The 22,534-nt window shown below is 41.8% G+C and overlaps 1 protein-coding gene across 7 annotated transcripts in view; it reads left to right on the top strand.

The window, feature by feature from the left end:
- Nucleotides 1-12,426, top strand: part of dicer1 (dicer 1, ribonuclease type III) — a 134,553-nt gene extending 122,127 nt beyond the window's left edge. For all 7 annotated transcript variants that reach the window (XM_041214255.1, XM_041214254.1, XM_041214258.1 and 4 more), the window contains one exon: nucleotides 9,177-12,426. In XM_041214255.1, coding sequence (XP_041070189.1) covers nucleotides 9,177-9,342 — 166 coding nt within the window. In that variant the 3' untranslated portion in view covers nucleotides 9,343-12,426. The remainder of the gene's footprint in view (nucleotides 1-9,176) is intronic.
- Nucleotides 12,427-22,534: the final 10,108 nt, after the last annotated feature.

The raw sequence follows: 22,534 nt of genomic DNA, 5'->3' as shown, positions 1-22,534 counted from the left end.
CCATGAGTAGAGATGGAGAGGAATTGGCAAGGAAAACAAACAGTTGGAAAAATTCAGCCGGCACACTGGCATGTGAAAGCGTGCATCAGGTTTTGGCTGTGACAATCAGATAGAGGGTTGCACCCAAATCGTCAGTCACTTTCTCTACTGAATGCTGTGCTTTTTTATTGTAGTATCACTTTAGCTTCTTCAAAGGCCATTGGGCTCTGTGGAAAATGGAATGTAAAACAAAAACACAGCTTTTTATACATTATTGTAATAGATCGTACCTGAATTTTATAAGAAGGGTAAGAATATGAATATCCAACTTGCGCAAGGTGAGAACACTTAAAGCAGCACCACAGCATTCTCCTGTTGAGTTATCCAGGAGTTTTGCATGTGGAGTCATTGGCATTTCAGCATAACCTGAGAAGGCAATGATGACCTTTACACAAAACTTTGGCTAAGCTCTGTTAACTATATTTTAGTCAGCTCATTATGGGATGCGATATAAAAGAAATGGAAATAGTGCTGGGCAGATTACTAGGGATGAGAGATTTTTTTGTTGAGACTTGAGGAATTTGTTTAATTTTTTTCATTCTTTAATGGGACATGGGTGTCACTGGCTAGGCCAGCATTTTCATTGCTCATCCTTAATTGCCTTTGGATAAGGTGGTGGTGAGCCGCCGATTGAACCATTGAAGTCCACATGGTGTAGGTACACGCACAGTGCAGTTAGGAAGGGAGTTCCAGGATTTTGACCCAGCAACAGTGAAGGATTGGTGGTATAGTTCCAAGTAAGGATAGGCGTTTCTTGGAGGGGAACTTGCAAGTGGTGGTGTTCCCATCCATCTGCCGTCTTTGCCCTTCTAGGTGGTAGACCTCACAGGCTTGGAAGGTGCCCTCTAAAGAACCTTGGTGAATTGCTGCAGTGCATTTTATAGATGGAACACACTGCTGCCACTGTACATCAGTAGTAGATGTTGAAGTGGTGGATGGTATGCCAATCAAACGGGGTGTTTTGTTTTGGATGGTGTCGGTGCAGACTCGATGGACCGAAGAGCCTCTTCTGCACTGTGATTCTGTGTCGAGCTTCTTGAGTGGTGTTGGACCTGCACTTGTCTATGCAAGTAGGAGTATTCCATAACACTTCTGACTTGTGCCTTCTAGATGGTGGACAAGCTTTGGGGAACCAGGTGGTGAGCTATTCTGTGCAGAATTCCAAGCCTTTGACCTGTCTTGTAGCCACAGTATTTATATGGTTCGCCTGGTTCAGTTTCTGGTCAATGGTAACACCACCACCACCCACCCACCTCCCCACACACACACACACACACACACACACAACCCCCACCCCCACCGGTGTTGTTGGTGGGGGAATTCAGTGATGGTAATGCCCTGAATGTCATGGGGAGATGGTTAGATTCTGACTTGCTGGAGATGGAAATTTCTTATCTCCTGGAAAGATTCCATCAGTTTGGAATAGCAAATATAGCCCGAGGCAGAAAACAGGAAACTGTAGGCCAGTTAGCTTGATGTCTGTTGTGAGGAAGGTATTAGAATCAATCATTAAGGAGGTTATGGCTGGGCACTTAGAAAAGCTCAAGGTAATCAGAAAGAGTCATGGTTTTGTGAAAGGTAAATCATGTTTAATCTTTATTGGAGTTGTTTGAAGGAGTAACATGCCCTGTGAATAAAAGGGATCCTGTAGACATACTGTTATGGCACGGCGGATGGTAATTGCTGAGCTGCTCAAATCCCAGTGGGAAACTATGCCACAACTGTTTTGCAATTTGTATTTTTATTTCGAGATGCGTGCCTTGAATTCAGTAGTAATAAGTCTGCTGGGTCTTAGGGATTTTTACTAAACTAAACATTTGTTAATAAAAGAAAAGTTTTAAACACATACATAGGTCTACAAATTACTACTATGATAATTCCTAGCTCCCCTAATTAATCTGACTCCCAGTCACACCTCCGTTAAGGCAATAATAAAACAACATAGATTTCAAAAGCACACAATACCCTGGACCGGGAGATTCAAAGTGAGTTTTCTTAACTTTGGTTCCTGTAAATAGCAACTAAATGCATAGTGGCTGGAGGCTTTTCACACTTATGTTAGCTCTTAGAATGCTTTCTTCCCTACACATAACCTCATCTCCTTTATACATGTTTCTCCCTTTTTAATGTGAATTCTATTGTTCCAGTATGGCTTTGCAACTTTTACTTTTTCCATAATAAATCTTCCAGAGCATTCATATTATCAATAACCTTTGGGGAAAAATAAGCACACTGCATGGCTTAGCTTCATATGGCTAGGTGTAATATCTCACCATCTCTTTGAAATTCAAATTACTCTGGTTTATCTAAAAATGAAAATGTTCCTCACACCTCACATTCTAAAACTTCAACCATGTTTACGTATTTAGCATTTCAAACCTAGCTTCCCTTTTAAATCACTCAAAATCTCCAAACTAGCTGTCACTAATTCAATTAAATCCCCCACACACTCACACATCCACACAGAGAAACTAATCCAAACCCTGCTATTAACCTACCTTTACAATAAATCATAGTATTATGAAAATTATTATATTTTCATGACACCTCCCCCTTTACTGGAAAATGAACTGTCATACTTTAAAAAGACAGCTTCATTTTCTTAACCCATCTTACATTGCCTCCTATACATATCTATATATTCTCATATTACATTACCAGATGCATGTATTAACATAATATATAAACAAACCCTTTGTATCAACAGAAGTCATTCCAGTTCAGTGTCCAGGTTTTTAAATGTCCAATTTTCACTTTCAGCTTCAAACTCTTGACAATGCATCTGTAATTAGATTTTCTCGTCCAGCTACATGTATAACCTGTAGTTTAAATAGTTGCAGTAATAAAATTCATATGAACAGCCTTCCACTTTTGTCTTGAAATTTGTCCAGAAACTTTAAAGGATTTTGATCTGTATAAACAATTGTTTCTGATTAATTGTTTGCAACGTAAATCTCAAAATGCTGCAATGCTAACACCAGACCTAGAATCATCTTTTCGATCGTTGAACATCTTCTCTGTTGTACATTCAGATTGCGTGAAAAATACCCTATCGCCTTCTCAACTCCATTGTCATCATCTTGTAACAATACGGCCCCAATACCTATATCGCTTGCATCAATGGCCAGCATTAATTGCTTGGTATGATTGGGCACTGCCAAAACTAGTGTCGTAGTCAATACAGTTTTCAAACTGTCAACTACCTTCTGACACTCCTGTGTCCATTGAAACTTCTTGTTCATTTTTAATAATTCAAAGGAGCAACCACACTGCTAGAATTTGGTACAAATTCCGGTAAAACCCACTCATGCCCAGAAATCTCAAAACTACTTGTTTTGTTGTAGGCACAGAGAAACCCACAATAGCCTTGACTTTTACATCTCTCAGAGCCACCTTACCATGCCAATGGTATGGCCTAGATATGTAACTTGCGCTTTTGCAAATTCACTTTTAGCCAAGTTCATTACCAAATTAGCTCCTTGTAATCGACAAAATAATTCTTCCAGATGTTGTAAATGCTCCTCCCACATTTGACTGAAAACTATCAAGTCATCAATATAGCAAACAGCATCTATATAAATATATGTTGCTCAGTCCTGCAATTAATTTATTTGTCAATCTTTGAAATGTTGCGGGTGCATTTTTCATACCAAATTGCATGACTTTAAACTGATATAGCCCATCTAATAATGCTACTTGCCAATATCCTCTTAGCAAGTCAATCTTTATGATAAATTTTGATTGCCCCAATTTCTCAATACAATCTTCCAACCATGTTTTAGGATATGAATCCGCTTTTCTAACTGCATTCACTTTTTGATAGTCCACAGTCTGTGTTCCACCCAGTTTCGGTACCATCACTATAGGCGAACTCCAGTTGCGGCAACTAGACTCAATGATATCATTTTGAAGCATGGAAATTCAATTTATTTCTGTACTTGTGATAACTTAGCCAGATTTAATCTATAAGGTTGTTGCCTTATTGAAGATGAACTTCCACATACGTATCGTGTATAGCCAAATTTGTCCTCCCCAGCCTATTCCCACAAATAGCATCGTGTGACTGCAATTGCTTCTCCAAATCACTTTGACACTTGTTTGGAAGATAACTCAATATTACTTCTAAATTTTCAAGTCTCATTATCCAATTTGATTAGAGGAAAATCAATTTCATTTCTACCTCTTATTTATCATCACTAACACTTCCTTTTGGTCCTCTTCCCTGTCAAAGTGCTTTTTAAGCATATTTTCAAGACATTACTGCCCTTGGATTTCCAGAAGGTATTTGATAAGGTACCACATCAAATGTTATCGCAGAAAATAAAAGTTCATGGTGTTGTAAGTAACATATAAGCATGAATAGAAGATTGGCTGGCAGAAAACAGATTATGTATAAATGGGTCTTTTTCTGATTGGCGGGCTGTGACAAGTCGAGTCATGCTGGGACCTCAACTTTTTTATAATTTATATCAATGACTTAGATGAGGGGAGCAAAGGCTAAATTTTCAGAAGATATAAACATAGGCAGGAAAGTATGTTGTGAAGAGGACATGAGGTTGCAGGCAGATATAGATAGGTTTAGTGAGTGGGCAAAGATCTGGCAGGTGGAGTATGATGTGGGAAAATGTGAAGTTGTTTACTTTGGCAGGAAGAATAAAAAAGCAGAGTATTGCTTAAACAGAACGCAGAATTCAGAGGTGCAGAGGGATCTGGGTGTTCTACGCATGAGTCACAAAATGTTAGTATGCAGGTACAGCAAGTAATTAAGAGTAATGCAGTGCCATCCTTTATGACGAGAGGAATTGAACTTATAAGTAAGGATGCTGTGAACATCCCTTATCTAAGGAAAGATATAAATGGCATTGGGGGCAGTCTAGAGAAGATTCACTAGGTTGATCCCGGGTATGGAGGGGTTTTTTTATGAGGAGTTGTTGAGTAGGTTGGGCCTGTACTCATTGGAGTTTAGAAGAATGAGAGGAGACCTTATTGAAACATAAGATCCTTAGAGGGCTTGACAGGGTAGATGCTGAGAGGTTATTTCCCTTTGTGGGAGTGTCTAGGAGCAGAGGACATAATCTGAGTGAAGAGTCGCGCATTTAAGGCATAGATGAAGAGGGCTTTTGTCTGAGGGTTGTTAATCTGTGGAATTCTTTACCACAGAGTGCTACAGAGGCTGAATCATTAAGTATATTCAAGGCTGAGGTAGACAGATTTTTAATCAGTAAGGAAATCAAGGGTTATGGGGAAAAGGCAGGAAATTGGAGTTGAGGGTTAGCAGAGCAGGCATGATCTCATTGAATGGCGGAGCAGACTCTTTCGGCCAAATCGCTTACTTCTCCTACGTCTTTTGGTCTTATGCTATGTTCCAGTTATACAGAGCATTGGTGAGACCACATCTTGAATACTGTGTGCAGTTTTGGTCTCCTTATTTAAGGAAGGATGTAAATGCATTGGAGGTGGTTCAGATGAGGTTTACTAGATTGATACCTGGAGTGAGCGACAGACTGGGCGTTTTTCCACTGGATTTTAGAGATCGAGGGGTGACTTGATTCAACTATATAGGATCCTGAATGGCCTTGACAAGGTGGGCTTCGAATATTTCCTCCTGTTGGTGAGTCCAGAACTAGGACGCACAGTTTTAAAATTAGCGGTCGCCATATTAGGGCAGAGATGGAGAGAAATTTTTTGAGGGTTGTGCAACTTTGGAATTCTTTGCTTCAAAAGGCGGTGGAGGTGGGTCATTGAATATTTTTAAGGTGGAGGTAGGTAGGTTCTTGTTAGGCAAGGGACTCAGGTTATCAGGAGTAGGTGGGAAAGTGGAATTTAAAACACAAGCAGATCAGCCATGATCTTACTGAAGGGCGGAGCAGGCTCGCGGGGCCGAATGGCCTACTTCTGCTCCTATTTCACATGTTCGCCTGGTCATTGCCTGACACTTATGTGGCGCGAATGTTACTTGCCACTTGTCAGCCCAAGCCTGAATGTTGTCCAAGTCTTCATATGGGCTTCAGCATCTGAGGGGTTGCAAGTGGTGCTGAACCTTGTGCAATCATCAGCAAGCATCCCCATTTCTGACCTTATGATGGGGGAAGGTCATTGATGAAGCAGCTGAAGATGTTCTGGCCTAGGGCACTAATCTGAGGAACTGCAGTGATGACCTGGGACTGAGATGATTGACCTCCAACAACCACAACTATCTTTCTTTGTGCTAGGTATGACTCCAATCAGTGGAGAGTTTTCCCCCATGATTCCCATTGACTCCAGATTTGCTAGGACTCCTTGATGCCATGCTTGGTCAAGGGCAGTCGCTCTCACCTCACCTCTGGAGTTCAGCTCCTTTGTCCATCTTTAGAATGTGGCTGTAATGAGGTCAGGAGCTGAGTGGCCCTGATGGAACCCAAACTGAGTGTCAGGAAGCAGGTTATTGTGGAGTAGGTGCTGCTTAGTAGCACTGTCAACAACCCTTTCCATCACTTTACAGGTGATCGACAATAGACTGATGGGGCAGTAATTAACCAGGTCGGATTTGTCCTGCTTTTTGTGGATGGGACATACCCGGGCAGTTTTCGATATTGCCGGGTAGATACCAGTATTGTCACTATACTAGAATAACTTGGCAAAGAGAGCAGCTAACCCTGGAGTTCAAGTCTTCACTACTATTGCTGGAATGTTGTCAGAGCTCATAGCCTTTGTAGTATCCAGTTCCTTCAGCCATTTCTTGATATCATGTGGAGTGAATTGAATTCCCTAAAGGCTAATATCTGTGATGCTGGGGATCTCAGGAGGAGGCCAAGATGGATCATCCACCCTGCATTTCTGGCTGAAGATTGTTGCAAATTCCTCGTCTGGTGCACTGATGTGCCAGGCTCTCCCATCATTGAAGATGGGAATATTTGTGGAGCCGCCGCCTCCAGTGAGTTGTTTAATTGTCCACCACCATTCACGACCGCATGTGCCAGGACTGCAGGTTTAGATTTGATCTGTTTATTGTGGCATTGTTTAGCTCCATCTATTGCATGCTGCTTTTGCTGTTTGGCACACAAGTAGTTCTGTGTTGTAGCTTCACCAGGTTGACACCGCATTTTTAAGTATGCCTGCTGCTACTCCTGGCATGCCCTTCTCCATTCTACATTGAACCAGGTTGATCCCCTGGCTTGGTGGTAATGGTAGAGTAGGGGATATGCTGGGCTATGTGGTTACAGATTGTGGTTGTATACAATTCTGCTGCTGATGGTCCACAGCGTCACGGATGTCCAGCTTTAAGTTGCTAGATCTGTCCAAAATCTATCCCACTTAGCATGGTGATAGTGCCACACAACATGGAGGGTATCTTCAATGTGAAGATGGGACTTCACCTCCACAACGACTATGTGGTGGTCACTGCTACCAATTCTGTCATGGGCAGGTGCATCTGTGACAGGTAAGTTGGTGAGGATGAGGTCAAGTAGGTTTTTTCCCTCTTATTGGTTTCCTCATCATCTGCCACAGGCGCAGCGTATTTCCATTAGAACTGAAGAGATTAAGGATCATCCAGATAGAGGTTATGATGAGCTATATCAGGACCGACCACTCACCGGTCGGCAAGATAATTAATAAGAGGGCACAACTTTAACATAGCACAAAAAGAATTAGAGGACGATGGAAAATATTTCTTTGTACAGGGGCTGGTTGGAATGTGGAATTTTCTCCTAACTGTTATTAAAGTAGAGTTCATATTTCTTTGAAAGGAAGTTAGACACACTCTTGAAGAAGACTACACTTATTGAAGAATATGGGGAGTTGGCGGGAGAATGGGATTAAGTTAGCCTGTGGAGGAAATCTTTTGGTGAGGCCGAAAGGTCTGCTTCTGTGGTCCAGCACCAAATCTAAATGCAATAGTGGGTATGAAATTTTCATAATGTGCTTGAACGTTAGAGCATCCAGCAGTTCAGTAATAGTTTTTTTTATTGCTTTTAAACTTGGTTATGTGTAGAGAACATTTTGAGTCATCTGTTACTAAGATTTGGTGCTTAAAGCACTGATATTGGCAGTGGAAGGAATTTGAGTAAATGAATTAAGTGCATTCCACAAGAAGTGCTTTGGTTTCAATGTGTTTTTCTGCAGAATAAAATATGCTGAGTGATGACATTGGACAGCCAGACTGCTGGGTCACATGCTTCCAACTAGGCGGCACAGCTTTTTGGTGGTGGGGGGGGTGGTATGTGGATAGGTGAATTAAATACAGAAAATAGAATTGTTCATCAAACAAAAAAGTTTGAAGAGCTGACAATTGTGGGAAAATGCAGCAGAGCAACGATTGTAAGATTGAAAATTAGTATGAGAGAGCTTGGAGCATCTGCATTCAGAGTTTGTCTGCTGTTTCATCGTGTTAGTTACTAAAATAAGCCTCCACTAAAATAATGGAAAACAAAGATTGTGTTGCTTTACTGTGTGCATCCCCCTTTCTCAGATGCCCATTGAGCTGCTGCTAGCATTAATACCATCTCTGTCTCTGTTTCAAATTTCTAACCTGCTTTACTTTCACTTCCACCTCCACCACAGCCACGCGCTCCCCCCCCCCCCACTCCAAAGTGTTCAGGAGCTATTGTAGTCTTGACAGTAATGTAAAACTGTAGTATTTTCCTAACTAATTATTCATGTCAGCAGTCTAGGGAGTAGGTGGAATTCCCTTGTGGATAGGTCACCCTAACCAGATAGTAGTGGGAATTATTGTGTGTGCATGTGTCTGACTCCATTCTATGAAGTGTGTAAGTTAAATCTAAACCCTTGTTTAAAAACAGTGCATCTGGAGGGAGTACATTGGAACTTTGCTTAGTTGACTTGAGTTTAGCAGAAAGCTGGATTTCTAGCCTATCATTTTAAATATTTTTTTCTGATTACAAGGCAAACAATACATTCAAGGTTCATTTAATGCATGCTCCTTACATTGCCAGCTGTTGATGTTTATGCATTTTTATATAATTAATTTATTTTGAAATGAATGACGAGCAGGATTATAAAAAATTGCAGTAGTCAGTTTTACTTAAAGGTGAAGGTATGTTAACGTTGTTACTACGTTGAAATGTTGATTTTTGTTTGGCTGAAGAGTCCCATTTATTATGTTTCTTTTTTAACTGCCAATTCCCATGTTCTTAAAGCCCTGCAGAAAGAACGTACGATGGCAAAGTCCGCGTCACCGTGGAGGTGGTCGGCAAAGGAAAGTTCAAAGGAGTCGGCCGCAGTTACAGGATCGCCAAGTCCGCAGCAGCTCGGAGAGCATTGCGGAGCCTGAAGGCAAATCAGCCTCCGATACAGAACAACTGAGGGGCTATCCTCCCTCCCACCCTCCAGGCCAGGCCAGCCCAGCCCGCACCTCTTCAGCTCACCTGGGGTAACACCAAGCGAGACTGGGTCAAGTCGAGTGAGCCAGTCATTCTATGAAGCTGTAAAGTGTTTGTACTACAGTAGTATAACTTAGGATTAATCGTAGTATATAGTAAGTTCTTGCGCAAACACAATCCTTGCCCCCTCCTCTTTTGCTAGATTAATCACGAGAGTGCTTTATATTCATTTTGCAAGCATTTTAACAGTTGTCAGGTCCCCTTATGATGTTTACTTATTTTTTTTTATTAAATAGAAGCTTTTGCTTGTTGTTTAGTGAGCCAGGAAGCTTATGCTGGAAAGTGATTAGTTATTAGATTGCACATTTTTACTAATCTTGAAATTCTCAACCTGTGCACTAGTGCCAGTCCAGCCACAATGTGTAAAACTGTCGTGTATGAGCTGGTAAGAGAGAGCGAACGAGTGAGTGTGCCAGTATTGTCCTGTTTCCTTGTCATCCTATCCCATTTTGAGATGGCATTTCCAATCCTTGTTTTGCACTTAATTTAAATAGGAACAGGTTTCACTTAAAGCAACTGGCATTTTCAGTAGCATTTGTTCAACTTAATGCCACATATTGAGTCTCTTGCATTTAATCAAAAGGGTTTTGCCTTAATTGAAAGTAACCCCACTTGTTTTGTTTTCCTGAACCTTTTGATACATTTCTATAGCTGATTTTACATTCCCATATAATATACAATGTATGATACAAACTACAGCCCTTGACTGACCTCTTTTGGAGCTGTGGCTGTGTAACTTATTGCAGAGCTAGAGGTAGCTGCACATATATTTTAATACAGATAAAATGGTTCCAGATACTTAGAGTCAAGGTGTTGAAAATTTTCTTTGACGCAAGAAGTAGCTAAATTTACACTATGTGGTCTTTGGGGAAAGCGTGCATTGTGCTACGATGTGAGTGCAGTGCTTCCAAACACAAGCGACGTGGAGTAGGTGGTGCAGTACAGAAACTGTCACTCTAATGACACAGTAACTTTAGACATATCATTCAAAAATATGCTGCAGAATTTTGTAAGAAAAAGTGAAAGGTTTTTTTTATTAATATGAGCACCTTTCCATTTCTAAGAGGGATGGGGAAAATGTAAGCGCGCATGCACATACAACGCGCGCACACACACACAACGTACGTAGATATAGAAAAAGAACAGACAGACACGCACAACACACGCACGTGACTATCCTCAGTGTCTGTCTATAGCACCTAACAGTTGACTTTTACACCAAAGCTATGTGTTTGCGAGGAAGCTGCATTCGTATTCCATCGTTTTCATTTGTTTTTCTGTTAAAATGCGGCGCAGGCAAGGAAAAGAAAATCCTGTGACAAAAGACGATCATGTTTAATCAGTTCAGCGTACAAGCTTTTAATGAGAGGATGCATCCTACTTGGCTCAGCTCAAAATAGTAGTTACGTTTTCAGTAGATATCAATTAGGCGTTCTTCCCTTTGAATACCTCAGTTCTTATTTGCATGCGTTTTTGATTTCTTGTTTTTTTTTTTTGGTGCTATGTTTTTATATATTATGCTTGAAATGTTTAAAAAATAATTGTTTTTGCACTGTAACTATAATACCTCTTTTAATTTACCTTTTTTAAAAAAAATTACACTCGGGAATTTCATCCCGATGCTCTCTAGATAATCCTTTCAAGTTATCTGCAGTTCTCACCCACCCTGACCACCATGATGTGCTTCAAATTTTGAGAGCTAGCTGTTTTTTGTTTTCTTGAATCGGAGATAGAAATTTAAGACACGTATGTTAAGGTGTTCAGTTTTTACATCGCATCCTGTCCCGTTTTCCTTTCACTTTATTTTGGAAAGGTAAATCTTTTAGCCTGTCAACTTGACAATTTAAAAAAGTGGGTACTTCTTTAATGTATAAGCTGAAAAAATGAGTGTAATTGATTTTAAAACTGCTGTCATATGCATATTGTCTTACTGATTGGCGTAAGCTCATTTTAATCTGCAACATGATCCAAAAGATGGACTTGTATCTGTTTCCACATTCTGTTGTTACCCTAATTTTATCTTAGAAAGAGCTCTCTTTCTGTGGGCGTAGACCAGGCAAGCGCTCACCTTTATATATCATTTTTTTTAAATTGGCAAGAAATGCTACAAAGGATTTGATGTCAAACAGTGTGCCACAAGTTTGGGAGTACTTCCAGTATTAACAGTGCATCACACTTTAAATAGAAATCATCAGAGGTGTGGGATATTTCTGGCATGTGCATTCAATATGAAACCATATTTTTTCACTGTAATTTAACCATCTACATTTACTTTAAAGTCCTAATTAATGCTGCAATTTATTTCCTCCTCGTCTTTGTCGAGGCACAAAACACAATTCCTTTTTTGTCCCCGTCGCTATTGTATACATGTAGCACGATTTAAGCATTGCACTCGGCACCATGCTTTACCTCATTTCAAACGAGAAATGTATATGCTAATATGCTTAACAAAAAAGATTTGATTTTTTTTTTATTTTCGGTTTGAGCCTTGCTGCTGTTATAACTGCAAAGGTTTTTTTTTGTAAAAGGTGATTGATTAACTTGCTATCTATTGTGTGCCTGCAGTCCCTCACTCACTGTACAACACATGACTTTAATGCACTCGAACTTCATTGCAACAGCGGGTCAGCAGCAGCGGCAACAGAAACTTGTTTTGTTGGTATTTTGTAGCAGAATGATAACTGTGACTTATTAAAGGAAGAAGAGAAAAAGTGCGTGTTTGTGAGGCGTTTGAGTATTTGCGGGCGTTTGCTGTACTGTAAATAGTGTGATTTTAAAGCACCTGTAGCAGAATGGGAGTGGATACGAAATGTATTGAAACTAAATTAAGTGCGTCATCACATGCTGCAGCAGTCTTTAAGGGACGTAGAATATATCTCATTCATACTGTAAACTTGCTGCAGAGATTTGCATTCTGCACCTTATGGATCACAATTTTACCTTTAATAGTTTCTTTTTGTAATTGTAGCTGAATATCTACAATAAAGTATGGTCTGGTTGTTCATTATCTTTAAGCCTTGAGGTTTCATTGTATGTTTTAAAATTAATTTTGGGGTGAATTTTTGTGCTTGCAAGAAGAGCAATATCAGTGTTGGGAGAAGAACAATGCAAAATTATAGAGGCAGGTGGTTGAAGCTGATTGCTAGCAGATTGAATTTGCAGCACAAAAAAACAGCCATTCAGTCCAGCTGGTCAACTAAAGTACTTTGAGCTTCCTCTAACCTTATCAGCATAATTTTATATCCCTTACTCCCTCTTATACTTACCTGGCTTCCCCTTAAATGCACCTGTTATTCACCTCCTGGTAGGAAGTTCCACATTCTTCGGATAAGGTTTTTTCCTGAATTCCTGACTGGATTTATTAGTGACCATCTTATGTTTATGGCCTCTAGTTATCTTTACTCTATCAAATCCCTTCATTATTTCAAAGACCTCAATTGGATCACCCCTTAGCCGCCTCTTTTCAAGAGAAGTGAACCCCAGCCTGTTCAGTTTCTCCAGATTGGGACAGTTCTCAGTTCTTGTATCATTCTTGTAAATCTTTAGCACTTTTTCCACGTTTGGAAATCCTTTCTATAATGTAAAAGACCAGAGCTGTTTGTAGAGCTCCAATTTTAGAAGAGAACCTTCAGCTCAGCTTGTGTAGCATGTCATGCAGCAGTTACCTTTTGTAGGCTTCTGTAAGAAGCATATAGATCCCCAGCGTGATGGTTTAAATAACAAGCAGGCCTGATACTGAAAGTGTTTGCATCACTGGTTAGGGCGTTGCAGTGAAACATGGAGTGGAATTTTATGGATTCCCCCCTCCCACTGATGAATTTGCTGGCGGGGAGGTCTGTAAATTTCCCCAGGTGGCCTTCTCACCACCCTCCCACCTGTCCCCAGCCCGTTTGCAATTTTATATGGGGGAGGGAGTAGAGATCTAGCATGGGCTCTGCCTGTCCTTGTGCCCAATTGATGCCCTTAAATAGCCAAATTATTGGCCACTTAAGGGCTGCTTGTTGCCTGGCCTCAATTTTGAGACTGGCAGGGAGGAGCTCAGGTCGGGTGCTCTGGCCTCAGGCAGAAAGAGGGGCGCCACCTGAAAAAGCCCCCTTCCCACATCTGTTCCACTGCTTCTAGGTCTAACCCCCATAGGTTCTTCCTCTGCCCTAGTGCCTCATCAAGACCTCACCCCACTGGGCCTCACCTCCCCTTCCTACCATTAGACACCCCCATACTTGCCTGGTTCCGGACACCGGGGCTCAAAATGTGGGGATTGCTTGTAGTCCCAGTCCTGGCCACTGCTGCCACTGGCATTGCTGGCAGCTCTCCAAGGCCCTACTTCTTCCTGACCTCGGGGCAGAAGTCCCATCTCCAGACAATTAACAATCCTGAGCATTAAGCGGCTGTGGGGCTGCTGTAATCGGCAGCTCTTCAAATGGCAGGGTGGGAAACTCCACCATCCAAAAATTCTGCCTGTGATGTTTTTTATGCTTCTGGACCATGAAATTAAACTGATGTGCCTGAGAAGTAGATTGGAATGGCACAGACTTTTCGGACTTTCGGTCTTATGCTGGCTGGAAGTCAGAAGCAGTAGAATACCAATGCCAAATGACCCTCTCCCACATCTCATCCATCTTATATCTTGGCAGAAAGGAGACGCTCAACTGAAATTAGCCACTTAACGACTTAACGTACTTCCAGTATTGTGTCTTGCTGATGTATCAAGTAATATATAGTATACAAGAGACATTTATGGTTTGTTACTCCACATTCCTCCGATTCTTGCCTTTTGCACATTCCCAATTTTCATTACTCCTATGTTATCAGCAATGTGGCATCAAGGTGCCCTAGCAAAATTTAAGTCAATGGGAGTTGGGGGGGAAAATCTCTGCTGGTTGGAGTCATACCTAGCACAAAGGAAAGATGGTTGTGGTTGTTGGAAGTCAGTCATCTCAGCTCCAGGACATCACTGCACGAGTTCCTCAGGTTAGTGTCCTAGACCCAACCATCTTCAGCTACTTCATCAATGACCCTTCCATCATAAGGTCAGAAGTGGGGATGTTTGCTAATGATTTGTTCACCATTCGCAACTCCTCAGATACTGAAACAGTCCAGTCCAAATGCAACAAGACCTGGACAACGTCCAAGCTTGGGCTGACAAGTGGCAAGTAACGTTCGTGCCAGGCAATGACCATCTCCAACAAGAGAGAATCTAACCATTGCCTCCTGATATTCAATGGCATTACCATCGCTGAATCCCCAACTATCAACACCCTGGGGATTACCATTGATCAGAAACTGAACCGGACTAGCCATATAAGTAATGTGGCTACAAGGGCAGGTCAGAGGCTAGGAATCCTGCTGTGAGTAACTCTCCAAAGCCTGTCTACAATCTACATGGCTCAATCAGGAGTGTGATGGAATACTCTCCCCTTGCCTGGATGAGTGCAGCTCCAACAACACATGAGGCTTGACACCATGCAGGTCAAAACAGCTCATTTGATTGGCACGCCATCCACTAACATTCACTCCCTCGACCACCAATGCACTGTGGCAGCAGTGTGTACCATCTACAAGACGCACTGCAGAAACCCACCAAGGCTCCTTAGACTGCTACCATGTAGAAGGACAAGGGCACCAAATATATGGGAACATCACCACCTAGAAGTTCCCCTCCAAGCCACTCATCATCCTGACTTGGAAATGTATCACTGTCCCTTCACCATCACTGAGTCAAAATCCTGAAACTCCCTGCCTAACATCTCTGTGGGTGTACCCACACCAGGTGGATTGCAGCGGTTCAAGAAGGCAGCTCACCACCATCTCAAGGGCAATGAGGGATGGGCAATAAATGCTGGCTTAGACAGCAAAGCTCACATCCCTTGAATGAATATTTTAAAAAATCAGTGTCTTCAGATGCACAGGCCTTGGCTCTGAAAACCCACTCTACCTCTTCTCCTTTAAGACACTTCAAATCTACCTCTGTACCCAAACCTTTAGTCACCTGTCTTAATATCTCCTGATGTGGCTCAGTGTCAATTTTTGTCTCCTGTGAATCATGCTCCTGTGTGCACTTTGGGCTGGTTTACTTCATTAAAGCTGTTATATAAATGCAAGTTATTGTTGAATCTATTGCCTTTAATAGAATAAGCAATGGGAACCAGATCCCAGAATCAGACGAACAATATAAAACCAGCTAAAGAGACCCAATTAGCATATAATTGACTTGATCAAGTCACTAAAGTCTATTAAAAACAGAAAATGCTGAAAATACTGAACAGATCTGGCAGAATCTGTGGGGAGAGAGGAAAACAGTGAATGTTTCAGGTCATGGACCTTTCATCAGAGCTGGAAAAAGTTAGAGATAATAGATTTTAAGCGGATGAAATGGGAAAGGCTATAAGAGAACAAAAGGGAAGATGGGAGACAAATGACAAGTTGGATAGAGCCAAAGCAAGTGGTAATGGAACAAATAATGAGACAAAAGATGTGCCTAGAGGAGGTGTAGATGGTTGAATAATAAACAGCTGCCGTCCAAACACACAAATATGTTTTAAGACCGAAACATGCAAACCAAAGTCTGTGTTGGGTTGATGACTGTGAAATTGGGCTGAATTTTACAGGATGCCATGAACTTTGAGCCTCTAAGCCCCTTCCCCGGCTAAAAAGTCTGCTCCCTTGCAGCAATTAACACTGGGAGCAATGTAATATGCCATAACTGGGACTATTCCACTGTCCCAACAATAGAATATTACAGTACAGAATGAGACCATTTCAGCCCATAGGGTCTGTGTTGTTCCTTGACTCCCCATACCCTTGCAATTTTTTCTCAAGTATTTATCCAATTTCCTTTGGAAGTGAATATTGATCTTTGATCTCCATAGGTGCTAAATCTGACGCAGGGAACAAAACAAAAGACTTAACTTCAGTCCCTTGCCCTTCCCTCTGTCAACCACCTTGCCTTAGAACCAACTACATCTGTTGGTTTACTTGTGGAACAGTTGAATGTCGAGCACAGTAGTGTCTAGGGCATGCTCCTTCAAACTTGAATTACCATTGTTTTTAATGGCACGCCGCTATGTGTCTTGGATTCTTGTCAAAGCTATTACAGCCGTGACTCCTGTTGTTAAAACCAACATTCAGATTTTAACACAGCTAGGTCAGCGAATCCTATGTGAAGACAGGGCTCAGCATTCCCCGACGTGTCAACATTTTCTAGTTCCCCACTGGAGGGATTTGGTGGGAGATCATCTTTTGATGTGCTCCTGATCATCTTACAAAATGAGCTGAGCCTAAAAATCTTGGCAGGTTACTGGCTTTTTTTCTGTTGAATTATATAATTTTGTCTGAAGTATTTTAGGATACTGGAACCATGGTAAGGGGCTGTGCTGGAATTACCCCACCCCCACCCCCCCACTTCCCACTGTGACTCCTGTTGGAGACCAAAGTGAGAGAGAGGAAAAATCAACCAAAGACTCCCATATCCCATCATAATCACCAACCAGCAGCTATAAGTGGAAACTGAGTATGAGGACACATCAGTCACTGCAGCAATATAAATCCATAATTTATTCATTGGTTGCCACTCATATATTTGCTTTACTTCTACATGTACTTGGATGTAGTGCGACTGAGACTTGGTATGGCACACCATTTCATATTCACACCTAATGAATTATCATTTAACATGCAATCACCATTGTTACAAAGGCAGTTTGCTGGTGTTGACCAGAGAGAGATGTTTAACAGGACACTGAAAGAAGATTTTTTGGAATAGGACTGCCTTATCACCTGAACAATTGAATGACCAGTCAGACTCTCAGTTTAACATCTCATTTCAAAGGCAGCACTTCTGACAATGCCGCAATGACTTAATTGCTGCACTCATATACCAGCTGGATTATGTGCTCGATTCCTGGAAGAAGATTTGAACCTGTAACTATTCTTGGGAAACTGAGGAAAGCCTGGCACTTGATAATGCATGCTGTTAAAAATGTGGAGCAGACCTCAGCTTGGTTCCTATTATTTCTAAGTTTGAAATATTTGCACAGAACCAAGTATTGGGGAAGAACATTTGTGTTTTTGCTGAGCACCATTCCTGCTTTAGGGTAACTTGCATTGATATCAGCCACAAGAGGGTGCCTGAGAGCAATCTACTGAACGATATCAGTCTGACTTTTTCCCTCGTTTTTACTGCGTGAAAATATCACCATGCCCCAAAGCTGCCCTCCTTAGGTCAATATTTCATCCTCTGTGAGAGAGGCTGCATTATCCAATGGCAACAGATCTAATGGTTAGTTCTAAACATAGGAAGCACTTAATGACAGGTCTCACAAACCCTCAATACCTGGCTCCCACTAACATGGTTAAAAACAAATTTGCTGAAAATTTTAGCAAGTTTTGGTGATGTCCTGCCAAAACTTGACCCTTCTGTCCTTGCCAACCAGGGTAGGAATTCTCTACCTAACAGCACTCTGGGAATATCTTCACTGCATGGATTGCAATGGTTCAAGAAGGCCGCTCACTGCCACCTTCTCACGGGCAATTAATAAATTAGGCAGTAAATGCTGGCTTTGCCAGTAGTGCCCAAATCCCATGAATAAATTCTTGAAAAATCTGGGACCTCCAATCCTTTTTCCTCCAAATTTCTTGAAGGTGTTGGCACTTCCCAATTCTGTGCCTCCTTCCAGTCAAGATGCCACAACTCAAATAGCTCTTATCAAAGTCGCAAATGCTAGCTTTGTGATTAACCATGGTGTCTTACCCTTCTCTGCAGATTTTGGCACAGTTGGGCACCCCTGCAGTTCTCTGTCCAAAAACAGGTCCAACCCACAGTACCACAACCTCCAGTACGAAGAGGGCAAGGAGGGAGACCCTGAATCCACCCCAGATGGAGCAGAGACCAAACCCTGTGCTTTGGGCACCAATTTGATCCATACCAGCCATCCAGCCAACAGGCACCACAAGAAACATGCACGCTGTACTCCAGAACTATGAATAGCGATGGTAGAGGCTCCAACTTTATTTTCATCACATGGCTGACCCGGTATCTTCCCCTTACCACCTGCCATTGGCATGTGTTAGAAGGATTTCCTTCTTGGTTGCATTACGAATGCACCTTCCTTCACCACCAAGTCTCGGAGTGGGACTTGAACCTGGAGCTTCTGACACAGAAGCAGAAGCACTGCCCACTGCGCCATAAGACTCCCTTGGCCACCCCCATCTTCCTCTAATACACCTCTTCTCTTGTCCAGCTAAGTGAAACTGCCCTTGCCTGGTTCCATTCCTCACCATCTGAGAAACAGAGCACCTCCTGCAGTGGCTTCTCTTCCCACACGTGCATTGTTACATCCAGACTTCCATGACCATGACCACCTTCCAATTTCTCATCTACATTCTGCCTCTTGGTGACATCATCCACAAGCTTAAGGCTGTGTTCCACACGTATGCTGAGGTCACCGAGTTCTAACTCACCATCACCTGTCTCCTTCCTCTGTGTTGTTAAGCTGCTTTTCTGATATCCAGTCTTGGCTGAGCACAGTTACCTCTGGTTACATTTTGGGAAGATAAAAACCATAGTTTGCAGTCTCCGCTATTACCTTTGTACCCTAGCCATCTATCCTTTTGCCCAACTGCTGGCTCAGTCAGAATCAGACTGCTTGCAGCCTATCTGAACTCGATCTAGGCTTTCAATTCCATATCCCCTCCATTACAAATTCTGCGTATTTCTGGATCTGTAATATCACCTGTGTTTGTTCCTACCTCAGCTTCTCTGCTGCTGAATCTTTATCACCTTCAGAGTCAGCTATTTCAGTGCTTTTCCTGACCATCGTCCCATCCTCAGTTCCACTCTGCCATCTTCCCATCTTACACTCTTATTAACTTGAACTTATCCAAAATACTATTGGCTATATTCTAACCCAGACTAAGTCCGACTCACCCATCAGCCCCCTGCTCTCTGACCTATGGTAGGTAGCAACACCTCCAACTTAAAATTCTTGTTCTAGTGAATATACCATTTGCCCTTCATATTCCTAGAACCATATTTAGCCCTACAAACCCTCCGACTCCCAATCCCACCACCTGAACTTTCTGTTTCACTGATTCATGACCTCTTATGCATCTCCTCTCCCTTTGTCCTCACTATTGGCTACTGTGCTTTCAGTCTCTTGGCCCCACACTTTGGAATTCTGTCCCCTACACACTCTACCTCTCAACTTCACTCTCATCCTTTAACAAGCTCCATAAAATCCACATCCAAAAGCAAAAAATACAGTGGATGTTGGAAATCTGGCAAAATGCCAGAAATACACAGCATCTGTGGAGAAAAAAATCAAGAGTTAATATATTTATTTCAGATTTCCAGCACCATAGTATTTTTCTTTCAGATGAAAGGTTATCAACCTGAAACGTTAACTCTGATCCTCTCTCCACAGATGCTTTCAGACCTGCTGCATATTTCCAGCATTTTGTGCATTAATTACATAAAATCCACCGCTGGCCAAGATATTGGTCACTCCTGCATATAAGACCATAATACCTAGGGGCTGAAGTAGACCATTCGGCCCATCAGATCATGGCTGATCTGATAACCCTCAACTCCACTTTCCTGCCTTTTCCCCATAACCCTTGATTCTCTTACTGGTTAAAAATCTGTCTATCTCAGCCTTGAATATACTTAATAACCCAGCCTCTACAGCCCTCTGCGGTAAAGAATTCCACAGATTCACTACCCTCTGAGAGAAGAAATTCTTCCTCATCTCTGTATTAAATGGATGACCCCTCACTCTGAGATTATGCCCTCTGGTCCCAGGTGCTCCCACAAGGGGAAACAACCTCTCAGCATCTACCCTGTCAAGCCCCCTAAGCATCTTATATGTTTCAATAAGGTTGCCTCTCATTCTTCTAAACGCCAATGAGTACAGGCCCAACCTACTCAGCCTATCCTCATAAGAAAATCCCTCCATACCCGGGATCAACCTAGTGAATCTTCTCTGGACTGCCCCCAATGCCATTATATCTTTCCTTAGATAAGGGGACCAAAACTGTTCACAATATTCTAGGTATGGTCTAACTGGTGCCTTGTATAGTTTTAGCAAGACTTCCCTATTTTTATATTCCATTCCTTTTGAAATAAAGGCCAATATTCCATTTGCCTTCCCTATTACCTGTTGAACTTGTATGTTAGCTTTTTGTGATTCATGCACAAGGACCCCCAAGTCCCTCTGTGCTGCAGCTTTCCTCAGTCTTTCCCCATTTATGTAATATTCAGCTCCTCTATTCTTCCTGCCAAAGTGCATAACCTCACATTTTCCCACATTATATTCCATCTGCCAAGTATTTGCCCACTCACTTAACCTGTCTATATCCCTCTGTAAGCTCTTTGTGTCACCCTCACCACTTGCCTTCTCACCTATTTTTGTGTCATCTGCAAACTCGGCAATAGTACATTCACTTCCCTCATCTAAAGTCATTCATATATATTGTAAATAATTGTGTATCCAGCACTGATCCCTGTGGCACTCCACTAGTTACAGGTTGCCATCCTGAAAATGCTCCCCATATCCCAACTATCTGTCTTTTATTAGTTAGCCAATCCTCTATCCATGCTAATATACGACCCCCAACACCATGGGCTCTTACCTTATTCAGTAGCCTTATTTGCAGTACCTTATCAAATGCCTTTTGAAAACCCAAATATATTACATCTACTGTTCTCCTTTATCTAACCTGCTTGTTACCTCATCAAAGAATTCTAATAAATTTGTCAGGTATGATTTCCCCTTCATGAACCCATGCTGACTCTGCTTGATTAGGTTATATATTTCTAAATGCTCTGCTATTATATCTTTTACAATGGACTCTAACATTTTCCTAATGATGGATGTTAAGCTAACTGGCCTATATTTACCTGTTTTTTTTCTCCCTTTTTGCATAAGGGTGTTACATTGGCAGTTTTCCAATCCTCGGGGACTTTTCCAGAACCTAAGGTTTCTTGGAAGTTTGCTACCAGTGCATCCTCTATCTGTGTAGCTACTTTTTTTAATACCCTAGGATGCAACCCATCAGGTCCAGGGGAATTATCGACCTTTAGCCCCATTAGTTTCCCTAGTACTTTTTCTCTAGTGGTAGTTATTGCATTTATTTCCTCCCCACCTTTTGCCCCTTGATTATTTAGTATTTTTGGAATGCTGTTAGTGTCTTCTACCATGAAGACTGATGCAAAATAAATTCAACTTTATGGCTGATTAAGCATATGTGAAGCCCATATTAAAGGTACTATAAAAATGTAACTTGTCATTGTAGCGCTTAAAAAATTATGGAAAGTTCAGCAGCAGTGAGTGGCATCAGAATCAGCATTATATACAGCAAAGCCTGCGCCCAAGGGTACAGGTTGCTCTGAATTTTTTTAAATTCATTCACGGGATGTGGTCTTCACTGGCAGGGCCAGCATTTATTGTCCATCCCCAACTGCGCCTTCTCAATGACAAATAGGGATGGGCAATAAATGCTGGCTCAGCCAGCGAAGCCCACATCCTGTGAAAGGATTTTTAAAATACCGTGCGGCCTGTACCCTTATACACAGGGTGCATTGTATCCCCACCCATGTCCTTGTTACCTCTAGACTTGACTATTCCAATGCTGTTCTGACTGGCCTTCCATTTTCCACTCTCCATTAACTTGAAGTCATCCAAAACTCTGCTGTGCATGTCCTAACTTGGACTAACTTGTTCATCCATCATCCCTGTGCTCACTGACCTACATTGTCTCCCAGTTAAGTAATGCTTTGATTTTAAAATTCTCATCCTTGTTTTCAAATCCCTCCATTGTCACCACCCCCCCAATCCTCCACATTTTTTTCCAATCTCCTCAGCCCCACAACCCTCCAAGATATCTGCACTCATCTAATCCTGGCATCTTGAGCATTCCCAATTTTAATCACTCCTCTATTGGCACTTATGCCTTCAGCTGCCTAGACATTAAGCACTGAAATTCCTTCCCTACACTGCCCTATCTTTCAAGACAGTCTTTGAAACCTGCCCCTTTGACCTACCTTTTGCTCACCTGTCCTTAATATCTCCTTATGTGACTTGGTGTCAAATTTTGTTTGATAATGCTCCTATGAAGTG

This window comes from Carcharodon carcharias, chromosome 20 (genome assembly GCF_017639515.1).
Source record: "Carcharodon carcharias isolate sCarCar2 chromosome 20, sCarCar2.pri, whole genome shotgun sequence".
Classification (NCBI taxonomy): Eukaryota; Metazoa; Chordata; class Chondrichthyes; order Lamniformes; family Lamnidae; genus Carcharodon; species Carcharodon carcharias.
The sequence above is the reverse complement of the archived record's forward strand: the minus strand, read 5'-3'. Positions and strand labels throughout refer to the sequence as shown.